Below are 12,946 nucleotides of genomic sequence, written 5' to 3'. Positions count from 1 at the left end.
TCTTACCGCGCTACATTGAATTTGGAACCGAAAGCACAGCGTGAGGTTTCAAATGTTAAATTTAGCTTGGTGGGTACAAAACATACAAAAAACAATGATTGTAAAAGAAGTACTATTATAAAATCATTAGCTTCCGCAGTGTTGCGACTGTCAAATCTGCTGTTTTCCAAATGGGTTATATATGTTGGCTTGCTTTTTCTCACAGTACGTGTTTTGGTACACTTAGATACTCAACCAATCATCAACGGTTCTTTAATTTGAGAAGTTGTCTTCAGATAATGATGAAAACTTAACAACTTTAAGTGAGTGAGTGAGTGAGTATGGTTTTACGCCGCTTTTAGCAATATTCCAGCAATATCACGGCGGGGGACACCAGAAATGGGCTTCACACATTGTACCCATGTCGGGAATCGAACCCGGGTCTTCGGCGTGACGAGCGAACGCTGAAACCACTAGGCTACCCAACCGCCCCTAACAACTTTAAGACTATTGAACTATTTAAACCAGATCCTATAAAGCTTCCATTAACCTTCGTGTTGCTGGGCGTGGAGTCAACCCACAGATGACATGAATACATTGTCAGTGACGGGGTTAACCTCTTTGGTCACGTGGCCAAGCAGTCCGACCTCTGTTCAGAAGATCCGTGGTTCGAATCCCATCACGGGATATTTAAGTCGCAATATATGCATTCAGTATGCTCATTAAACAAATCTAATCTGCATATGCATGTGAAGTGAAATCACCCGATACCTAAGACTTGTTAATCCGGACGTTATATTATACTGGGAACGTTGCCGTCCGGATTTCTGGCGGGTCACTCTACACATATACACATACCAATAGTGTAACAGTCCTGGGCCCACTTGCACAAAGCGATCTTAGCGCTAAGATGATCGTAACTCCCATACTTTAACATAGGCTTACAATAGTCGTAGCGCTAAGATCGCTTTGTGCAAGTGGCCCCTGGAAGGCAGCAAACCCAACAAACCTTCTAAAACACAATGAATAAAACATCATCTACTCTGCCCAAGAAGTACAGATTATTATAATCATTATCAGACATTATCACAGATTTCTTTGTAGGAAAATACATGTATTATGTACAACATCCGTAGCACGGATTCGTGCCGATGAAAATATATCTGAATAAATGACCCTTCTCGCAACGGCAGTGTTGACAACATCTAGTCATTTGATCAACGTGAATATTTCACGTCAAACAACCTTGTAATGTGAAGATATGGCATCATATAATTATATGTGCGACTAAATTAATCTAGATAACAATTTGTGGAAACAAATTTTGTTTCGCTGTTGTATGAATACAAACGTGCCGACTCATGACGTCTTCGTTCTGTGATTTTAAACATGTCAATATAACTTTCAGATGATAATAACTTTAATAACACATGTAAATAAATTCATAATAATAAATTTAAAAATGTGAATTATAAACCTCAAAACGCAATTAGTCAAAATATTCTTGAACGGTTTATACACTAAAGTCCGATATCACGAGGTCGGAATGTCCACGGATATCGGTTATCACAAGGCCAGAATGTCCACGGATATCGGTTATCACAAGGCCAGAATGTCCACGGATATCGGTTATCACAAGGCCAGAATGTCCACGGATATCGGTTATCACAAGGCCAGAATGTCCACGGATATCGGTTATCACAAGGCCAGAATGTCCACGGATATCGGTTATCACAAGGCCAGAATGTCCACGGATATCGGTTATCACAAGGCCAGAATGTCCACGGATATCGGTTATCACAAGGTCAGAATGTCCACGGATATCGATTATCACAAGGCCAGAATGTCCATGGATATCGGTTATCACAAGGCCAGAATGTCCACGGTTATCGATTATCACTAGGCCAGAATGTCCACGGTTATCGGTTATCACTAGGCTAGAATGTCCCCGGATATCGGTTATCTGGCAGGTTGGAACACGTCTCCAAAATACGAGAACTCTTTGAACTAAAGAGAACGATACGAACATGTGTCAGCCAGCCAAAGAGAACCTATCCTGAGTATATTTTGATATCAAATATTTCAACACGAGTCTATTAAAAACTTAAAACTCTGAGGCTTGTCGAGGAGTTGTTAACTTTTATCAACAAGTGTCAATATGTTTGGTATCAAAAAACACGAGGGTGAGATTCTGTTTATCATCCAACATCCATCCTTTTTCAGCTTGAAAACAGTAATAAGAAGTGTCCTGTGTGTAAGACGTACAGTTGGGTGCATTCGCCTTTCAACAGGGCGCTAACTTTCAGCCGCTTGCAATCGTATCAATCGCTGGCCGAGGTCGCTTCGTTCTCATTCCAATATGGCGGCTGAGTTTGACAGCAGAACAAGGGGGAAATGAGCAAAGGCAGCTAACACCTCGGCATCCTCAGTCTGCTCCACGTCATCAAAGAAAACATAAATTTCATCAGTTCATCGAGCCTCTTCTATAACGTTCTTCATTAGGGCAAGGCAACCAAGCGGTAGTTGCACCGCCATCTTGGAAGAGTGCGCAAGCGCTTCGAACTATTGCAGACCCTTCGATGAGCGATTAATTAGCTTACAAAATACGATTTGAGGCTTATGACGCGCCCTAACCAGCTTCAGTGACAGCGATTACTGATGTCATTTGATTGTAACGTCAAAGTAACCGATGACATCGCAATGGTCTGCAAAGCGATATCTTCTAGCAGATATTGTTTGATCTCATTCAAGCCATATCTCCTGTGGAAGCCAGTTTGGATGATGAAATGTGGTAACTACTATACTTCGATAGTCACTAGAAATCTATCCGTTGGTACTCGTATAAGATTTATTATGTTACATCTATCACGTCAACCTTTCAAATCGCTGCTATAGGTAAAGCACTGAACATTTATTGGGCATATGGACCCTGTGGAGATGCTAACAAGTGGTTGCTTCTGGTTTCTGTCTGTCATATAACAGAAGCTCTCTGATTATGTAAATGGTCTTCACTGATGGCCCTGTGCCAGGATGATGGGTGGACAGCGTGATGTGGCTACCTCATACCCGCTGCATCACGTGCATGACGGCGGGGTTGTTGCAGTTCGCAGGGTGTGCCGCAGGATCAGGGACACCTCTCTACCCAACTCGTCACCTCTCTACCCAACTCGTCACCACTCTACCCAACTCGTCACCACTCTACCCAACTCGTCACCACTCTACCCAACTCGTCACCACTCTGCCCAACTCGTCACCACTCGGACAGTCAGATCAAAGACAACACGGGTGTGACAGATCTATGGTGACATTAGACTGACGGATTCAAAGACACACAGAGGTGGAATGGTCTTGCAACAATTTGTGAGAAGAAGAAACCAACAAAACAACGGCATAAGGCGTGATATGCCTAAAACCGTGCTGCGAACTTTCCCCTTTTGACCCTGCGTACAATTCGGACCACGCCCCTCACCAGGCTTATCATGTCGTTAAAGAATAGCACGCCAAACAAAATGACCAACAGGATCCAAGCAGAGTGACCAATCGCCTGAGAGGACGGTCTGACGTCCGACGCACTTACTAACTTCCGCCTCTCTTTTGAAAGTGTGTTCTTGTCCAATAAAAGCTGTGCTCTGATGCTTTTTTTAATTTCCTCTAATTGCAAGGAATCCAGGTTGTTGGCACCACAGAAACACAATGGTAGGCAGGTGGACGTTATCACTCGTGATGTGGAGGAAGGACTGATGCTGCTAGATGACGAGCCTGATGATGAGGGGTACAGAGGGGTCGATGCTTCTGAGGTTGAAAGTTGAGACGAAATAGAAGATGAGTATGATGTTGGTGAGGATGATGACGATGATAGTAAATATGGAGAGGATGAGAACGGTGATGCTGCTACTTCAGATGCTGAGGAGGAGGGGAGGGGTGATAATGGAGAATATGAAGAAGATGAAGATGGAGAAGAAGAGTAAGATGAAATCAGCAATGACAGTGAAGATGAAGATGTTGGTGATGGTACGACGGCTGTATTTGGTGACAGTACAGATGACGAAGGAGATGAATATACAGAGGGGGAAGGGGATAAAGATGATGACGATGTTCCTGCATCAGAAGTTGCAGTCAGAAGTGGGACTGATGACGTATCGCTCATTTCTGAAAGAAAACCAGAGGCCATGTATTATTACAATATCTTCCTGATATTGAAACATCTTAGTTGCGTCTTTATTTATAAGTCATTTAACGCAACAGCCAGCAATATTACAACTCTGTCAAATGGGTTTGTAAATAATCGAGTCTAGACATTACAACCAGTGATTTTTTTATAAATAAGACCGATAAAAAACATTTCCATAACCATACGAAATATCCACAATAAGTAGAGTTGATTCCACTATCTCGATCCTATGTCATAAGCCCGTGTTAATGAATCACTATCAGAGAGTGATGATGCAATGTGTTTACGAAAAGGTGTGCGTATCCTGCCCAACCGGTGGCACCCGTCACAAACACATGCAAAGGCAAGTCAATTGTTCAAATGCAGAAACACGGGAACATATGGTTGACGAAAATAAAGTGAATTCCATCGGACATATTTTTGGTCGATGATGAGTCAAATTTGGAAATGTCCTCCACGCGTCTACCATAAAACTTTTTGAAAGCCCTGCCGAGGCCCTGCATGCTGTAACGCGGATCAAACAACTCCTGAACAAGAGTCGTCTGATACACTTGAAATGAGCATGTTCGATTGTGCCAGAAAGTGTGAAATGTAGACACCAAAGGCTGGAGCTGCTGGAATGATACTATTGCTTGACATCATCCTTACTGACCTCGCTTTCACCAGTTCAATGGCATACAAACTCAATTACTGAAGTAACTTAAACACATGGATTCCCTCTAAAGTATTAAATAGTGTCGTGAAATACCAACTGGAAACAAAAGAAATTGGTCCAGAAAGAAATCACGGTCGCACTGTTAATCGGAAAGTATTTCTCTTGTTGTGTCCGAGGGTATGTGTACAGACTTGACCTTTGTGTGGCCAATCTTAACATTATAATATTTACCGACAGGTGTCAGTATTGTTTTGGGGGCGGTCGGGTAGCCTAGTGGTTAAAGCGTTCGCTCGTCACGCCGAAGACCCGGGTTCGATTCCCGACATGGGTACAATGTGTGAAGCTCATTTCTGGTGTCCCCCGCCGTGATGTTGCTGGAATATTGCTAAAAGCGGCGTAAAACCATACTCACTACAGTATTGTTTTGAACAAAATACCTGAAGTTTCAGCTTCATTGGTTTACATCTTCCCGAGGCAAGAGAGTTAACTGACTTTATAAGTCAAGTTTCCAGTGGACTTTTATAGTCAGTTAGCTCCATTGCCTCGGGAAGATGTTGGTTTAATGCTTCTGAGAAGATGATGCGATGACGCGATGCAGGCCATAGCATACATGTATGTTCACTTGTCTGTCAATCATGTGAGCTAAAAATCAAGATAACGTAAACGAAACTACCGAATATGTATTCCACCGCCGTGACATACTATGTCCTAGTTTTTCTTTACATTTTGAGCTTTCATTTTTTTGTGATTCTCAGTTGATTTTACTGCTTTTCAACATACGTTTTTCTGTGTTTCATGTTTGTTTTTTCAGAGGCTTTGGGCAATATTCATGGCTTTTCTCTTATTAAATGTATCCCTTTCCAGTTTCCTTTTCGAAGGGGTGTTTAATAGTTCGACTCGAAAATATGGTATTCGTAATACTCTAACCATGTCAAGATCGCTTCCATGGGCCACCGTGCATCGCAGAGTTGTGTAATGTCTGCATGTTAGATAAGATCCTTACCAACACAGTTCAGAGTGGTACTTGTCCAGTGGCCACTGTCCTGGCAAATAACGTTCCCTGAGCCGCTTGCAGTGGCGTAGCCATCAATACATGCGTACACGGCAGTGCTTCCGCTCACCGTCGAGGTATAAGTCACATTCATGTTGGTCTGTGTAGCCGGGCTGCCGCAGTCAACTGTAATAATAACAATAATAATATCAATAACAAGAACAACAACAATAATAATAAAAATAATAATAATAATAAAAACAACAATAATAATAACAACAATAGCAATAATAATAATAACAATAATAACAATAACAATAATAATAATGTCGGTGTTGATTTTGTTGATGGTTATGTACTCCTGGACGGTACTGAAATGAGTGTCAACCATGTGAAAAGCCATATCAAATCGACCCAGACTCAGTTTTTCAAGGAGAGGCTATCTGAACGACCACTGCATCGAGTTTATGTGCAGTGTGTTGAGAAGATCAGCAACCCTACCGAGTCCTTCGCGTGGATGAGGTCGGTTGGCCTGAAAAGTGAAACAGAAGGTTTTCTGTTTGCTACTCAGGACCAGTCACTTCCCACTCGAAACCGTCAATTTGTCATTTTGCATCAAAATGTAAATATGAAATGCAGATTATGTAATGAATTTAATGAAACTGTCCAACATATTGTCAGTGGATACCCAGCTTTAGCACAAACACAGTATGTTAGACGACATGATGGAGTGGCTCGACCATTTTATTACCGTCTTACTTGTGGTTTTGACACAGAGGTCCATCCATGGTACGACCCGGAATATGTAGAGGGCGGTATGAAAAACGATAAATACTAAATTCTTTGGAATAGGCCCGTATACATCCTCATGCGTATCTGAATTACCACTGCATCGAGTTGTGCTGTGTGTTGAAAACATCACCAACCCGGATCAAGCGGCTATCGTCTTTGACCTGCACCAGACGTTAACCCCACTCCACCTTATCTCACCTCCTACATGATTACAAAACGTCAGTGAATAATCAGTCTCGCATATCTGCCGAAACAGATTCCATAGGGCTGAAAAAGCACCAGTAATTAAAGCTTTATGAACGGACCACTGAAAATCAGTAATGACATCAGTTTTTGGCGATTAGTGTAAACATGCTCTGCTCCACTGGCAGAAACCGCGACTCAAAACGTCAGTTAGACATTACTGAACTATTACAACGTGGCGTGTAAGTAAACTCACTCACCCATTCATTGGAAGCATTTAACGATGGTAAACGATGTACTTACTTTTACAAATAAGGGTGGGTTTAGTCCATGTTGCTGTGGCGTGTCGACATGCCGCGTCCCCAGAGCCCGATGTCGCTACATATCTGTCAATGCAGTCGTACACTGCGGTGCTGCCGCTCAGTGTTGACGTATACGAGACGTTCATGTTGGTCTCGTTTTGGGGTAGGCCACAGTCAACTGAAAGATTAATAAGTATAAGGTGAAACAATGTTGTTACAAATGCGGCCAAATGCAAACGAAAAATCCGACATATACATATGAATATCTCCACACGTGACAAATACGTACCCAAACAATCGGCAAGCCATACGGGGGATCCCCAGTTGCCCGAGGATGTACAGGTCACGTTTGTGGTCTCGTTTGTCACGAGACAGTGGTGGTAGGCAGTGCTGTCCAGGACCGTTTGGTTGTACTCTAGGCTGGCACCAATTACTTTGTCAGGAGGCCCGCAGTCAACTGAAGGAAACGACTCCCTATTAAACTTTTACTGCACAGACTGGATTAAAAAATTTAAAATATTTTGTGAAATTTTGTAAAATCAGAAAATGGCCAACAAAAGTTCCAAAATAAAAGCTGTCGTCTTGATACGTGTAAACTCTGTTTTAGATTGGCTATTTCTGATGAGATGTCATTTGGTTAATCGCAGAGAGTCAATATGTTTTAAATTAGATTTTTTTTCAAACGTTGTTTACAAAATTGCGAAACACATAGATGTACATCAGTAGATACACCATTCACATCCTGAGTACCCGAATCCTATGCCCGACACGGACAGATGACACGAACAACCAGACCGAACACCACGCACAGACATCCCGACATGAACCGACGACATCACACACAGACATCCCGACATGAACCGACGACACCACGCACAGACACCCGACATGAACCGACGACACCATGCACAAACACCCCGACATGAACCGACGACATCACACACAGACATCCCGACATGAACCGACGACACCACACACAGACATCCCGACATGAACCGACGACATCACACACAGACATCCGACATGAACCGACGACACCATGCACAGACACCCGACATGAACCGACGACATCACGTTCAGACACCCCGACATGAACCGACGACACCACACACAGACACCCGACATGAACCGACGACACCACACACAGACATTCCGACATTAACCGACAACACGCATAGACACCCGACAGAACCGACGACGCTACACACAGACACCCGACAGAACCGACAACACCATGCACGAACCCCACACCTGTTGACTACAGCACTACAGCGGCCCCCACTCCGTCACCCTACCCGATCTTGTTTCAATGACAAGTCCAGTCTTTACCTTCAGACGCCATTTCGAGCCCAGACTTTCGAGCCCCACTACTCGATAGCGACCTAATGTAAATACTCTATGGCGACCCTGCCGGCCCGGGACAAGGAATCTACTTACCGATACAAAAGAGGGTGGCGTTATCCCAATGCCCCGTCCCCAGGCAGGAGAAGTTGCCGGTGCCGCTGTCTCGGACGTATCCCGAGGCGCAGGAGTAGGTGGCAACGGCGGGGAAGTAGGTGGAAACATAGCTGACTACCATTCCTGGAGGCTTGGAAGGATGGCCGCAGTTAACTGCCATTCAAATCATACAGTGTCAACTCGTGTGTTATGCTGTTATGCTGCTATGGTTTAAAAAGAACCAATTTTACACTCGAATTTCCACTATTGCCTGTGCTTCATTGTTTAATTTTTCTCATATAGAAATATTTACCTAAAAAGTCTAACCTCATTCATTGACGCGCGCCACCAGTCATGACCTCATTTTGGTATGTACTTTGTTTTGTTTTTCTCAAAGAGGAATATTTGCTCAAAAAGTCAATGACGCGCGCCATTATTCATGACGTCATTTTGGTAATTCATTAACGCGCGCCTTGAGTCATGACGTCATTTGATATGTATATGTACATTCCTATGCTCTAAGCTGCCATATTGTGTAGACTAAAGCGTTCTAAACAACTGAAAAATAAATTAAACCATAAATCTACCATTAGTATATATTAAGTATATATTAAAGTATATATGCTACAATCCTCTCAGCGCGGTTGCTCGTTCTGTGAGTTGATCTGCTACACTTTAGAATGACATAAACTAAATACGTTGTGAAACTGTAGGAACACATATCTGAATGCTTACCACACTCTAATATTGAGTAGACCCATCTTGTACCGTTATCAGTTGGTACGGAGCACATCATCGTCATATTAGTACTGTAGGTTTTGCCACACGATTCTATAACGTGACTCTCAAGGTCGCTGCCCTTCGGTAATCGTTGAGCCGAGTTTTGCTTCTTTATCCAATGGAAACATTCCGTAAAGTTAGATTTGTTCAAATCCAGAAGGACTCCGTGGTGGTCGAGGAGGTGGTATTCTGTCACGTACTCACTCGCCTTCGCTGGAATACAATGAGTGAGTGAGTATGGTTTTACGCCGCTTTTAGCAATATTCCAGCAATATCACGGCGGGGGACACAAGAAGTAGGCTTCACACATTGTACCCATGTCGGAAATCGAACCCGGGTCTTCGGCGTGGCGAGCGAACGCTTTAACCACTAGGCTACCCGACCGCCCCGCTGGAATACAACTTTCAGATAGTACCACCTTACCAGCATTCCTAAACATTCAAGGTGTATCACCAAATACACCAACAGAGGAAAGGACAGGTGTGTGTATACTGTCTGTACGCTACGAGTTAGCGAGTTAACACTTATTTTCCTGTTTCACATAATGTTGTTTACGTATAGTCAGGCTGAACTGTAACCGACCCGGACAATATTCACACTACAGTAGACTACGGTTATATCGAACTCAAAGGGACCACTAATTTTAGTTCGCAATAACCGTAGTTCGTTATAAACATATATACAGCATATATACAACAAATGTCTGGGACTAAAAAATAAGTTCGTTATATCAGTCAGTTCGTTATAAGCGTGTTCGTTATAAACTTAGTTTCCTGTACGTCCTTACAATATACGTAGTTTAACATGATTATTTAAGTGATGACAGAACTATACTATCGGCGGCTAGCCGAGTTTTGAGCAGTGTTCCAGTTATATGTCAGCATTCGTAAAAAACTCGGGTTATTTCGGGACAAGTGCCCCTCTCGTGGCCATTTTTGCGACAGATCGTTGCATAATGATTCCCGTATGTTCCCCATTTATCGTATATATTCCAGATGTTATTAAAAACACATCGAAACTTTCAGTATTATACAGTATGATTGAACACATTTAACTGTATCTTGGGTATATTTTTAGATATATAAAAATACGTATATAAAATAAAAAATATTTCTGAAGGATTCTTTGACTGAAGTTCTTGAAGTTATACACGCATTCCGATTGGTTTGTCGTATTTTCGCACATAACATTCATCGACGGGAGTCTTCTTGCAGCATTCGTCACCACTCGCCCCTTTCCGTAACATGCAAGAAGACTCGTCCCCTAGTCGATGAATTTATGTGCGAAAATAACACAAACAAATCGGTATGCGCGTATGATTTCAAGTTCTTCATCAAAGAATCACTCAGAAATAATGTTTGATTTTACATATGTCCTGCATCTAAAAATATACCCAAGACACAGTTAAGTGTGTTCAATCATACTGTATAATTCCGCATGTCCAGATGTGCTTTAAATTACAACTAAAATATATATAATACATGGGAAAATGTATGTGAATCATGACGCAACGAGTTGACAATTGTTTTAGGTGTGCCCGTTTGCGCTAAGACGGAACCCGGTCGCAAAAATGGCCATGAGAGGGGCACGAGTCGCTATTCGGCTTGTTCTGGAAAAACACGAGTTGGTCACGAATGTTCTTGCAGGTTACGGAAAGGGACGAGTGATGACGAATCGGGTGTCAGCTTGGTGTGGGAGGAAGACCATCGTCTCTGATGTTTACCACATGGTGGCGAAAACATGACCACGGATAAAGTACTCACAAGATTGTGTATACTCTTGCTGGTAAACATCCTGCGAAGGGTTATGGAGCTATTCGGACATAATCATCAATTATACAGTTAGGGAAAAGGGCCAGCACCGTTTTTCAATGTACAGTAAACTACGGTTATAACGAACTCAAAGGGACCACTAATTTTACTTCGTTATAACCGTAGTTCGTTATAAGCATATATACAGCATAACTACAACAAATAGTCGGGACCAAAAAAGTAAGTTCGTTTTTCCGTCAGTTCGTTGTAAGCGTGTTCGTTATAACCGTAGTTTACTGTATGTCCATATAAAATAGGCAGTGTTTAAGCATCGAATCCTGTATTATATTTTTGAAGGAACTCATTCGGAAAATAATATCTAACTGTTCCATGGCGATATGTGTTCAACTTCCCTTTTTAGTTGTACTCTCGGCTTCTTAATATCACAATATAAATCTGTACCTCGGTCCATCAAGAAACTGTATCTAGGTTTATCACCATACCCGTGCTCGTGGCTTTCACCGAGGTGGTAAACGTCTGAAACCTGCATCACTTCGGGCTTTACTCCACATGAAGTTGACACGCCGTGATATAACTGGAATACTGTTAAAAGCGGCTTTAAATAGAGAATCTCACCTGAGTGTCTTTTGATATCAAATATATCAACACGAGTTGATAAAAGTGGAAAAATTCCGAGGCTTGCCGAGGATTTTTGCCACTTTTATCAACGAGTGTTGATATATTTGATATCAAAAGACACAAGGGTGAGATTTTATTTATCATCCAACATCATTCTTCCAGCTTCTTCAATTTGTTGACAGTAATTAGCAGTGTCTTCAGTGTAAAAAAGTACTGCTAACAGCTTCAGTAGCAGAGCCATTAGTGATGTCATTTGATTGTGACGTCATGGTAACCAGTGACGTCACAATGGTCAGCAAAGCATTGTGATGTAATTTCATTGCAGCGATATCTATAGTGTAGATATCGCTTGATCTCATCCAAGCGATATCTCCTGTGGGAGCCAGTTTTGGATGATAAATCCAACTCACTCACGCACCTAACAAGAAACGTCCCACGTATTAGCACTTATTGGTGCTGATTCATAAACACATGCTCAGACTTGAGTACAATTGACTCTTCTTTTAGTTAGCATTATGGAAATGATTTTTTCGTTTTTATTTACCATTTTTCTATCAGGTATCGGTCCATCATAGAAATGTATTAAAATGAGTCCAAAGTTGTATGTACATATTTCCAAACGTTACAGCGTGCAAGGGTGACCAAGTCGTCCAAGCCGCCGCCAATTGTTATACCGAGTTGCGTCCCTTCGGCATGCCAAAACAACCCGATTTAGTTTCTAGATTTATCAGCACCATACCCGGGTTTCACAACAGAGGGTAACGCCTGAGACCTGGGCCCACTTGCACAAAACTATCTTAGCGCTAAGACTATTGTAAGCCTATGTTAAAGTATGGGAGTTAAGATCATCTTAGCGCTAAGATCACTTTGTGCAAGTGGGCCCTGAACCACTTCGGTCCTTCCTCCCATATTAAGCTGACAAGTTGTGATATATCTGGAACACTGTTCAAAGCGGGGTATAACCAACCCACTCAGTCCAAACGTTACACGGAAACGCAGGATACATAAAAGTGAAGCTAAAGTGGTGCTGTGTTTTTCTCAGGTGTATATATTGACTGGTTGACAGTGCTGGAATATTTACTTGATCATTGAAGGCCAATGTTAAATATTGACGAGCTTTGATATAATCAGAAAAGACTTTGTAGTTCCACTGCTTTTTTTTTGTACCACTGGCTGTTTTTGTTGGAAAAGACAAGCATGTTTACTTTGTTCTCAGTTCCCGTACACAGGCAGTGTTTGATTTGATTATATTGTACAGGGCGTTCA

At 42.3% G+C, this 12,946-nt stretch overlaps 1 protein-coding gene across 1 annotated transcript in view; it reads right to left on the bottom strand.

Annotated features, from left to right (window-relative positions):
- Window positions 1-905: 905 nt before the first annotated feature.
- LOC124143266 overlaps window positions 906-12,946 on the bottom strand; it is a 90,240-nt gene continuing 78,199 nt past the window's right edge. Inside the window, exons 13-18 of the mRNA XM_046512174.2 lie at window positions 9,246-9,503; window positions 8,511-8,684; window positions 7,363-7,530; window positions 7,075-7,251; window positions 5,809-5,982; window positions 906-4,128 (exon numbers count right to left, since the gene is read on the bottom strand). Coding sequence (XP_046368130.2) covers window positions 3,386-4,128; window positions 5,809-5,982; window positions 7,075-7,251; window positions 7,363-7,530; window positions 8,511-8,684; window positions 9,246-9,503 — 1,694 coding nt within the window. The 3' untranslated portion in view covers window positions 906-3,385. The remainder of the gene's footprint in view (window positions 4,129-5,808; window positions 5,983-7,074; window positions 7,252-7,362; window positions 7,531-8,510; window positions 8,685-9,245; window positions 9,504-12,946) is intronic.

This window comes from Haliotis rufescens, unplaced genomic scaffold (assembly GCF_023055435.1).
Source record: "Haliotis rufescens isolate VD_foot unplaced genomic scaffold, xgHalRufe1.0.p SCAF_30, whole genome shotgun sequence".
In the NCBI taxonomy this organism is placed as follows: domain Eukaryota; kingdom Metazoa; phylum Mollusca; class Gastropoda; order Lepetellida; family Haliotidae; genus Haliotis; species Haliotis rufescens.
The sequence above is the reverse complement of the archived record's forward strand: the minus strand, read 5'-3'. Positions and strand labels throughout refer to the sequence as shown.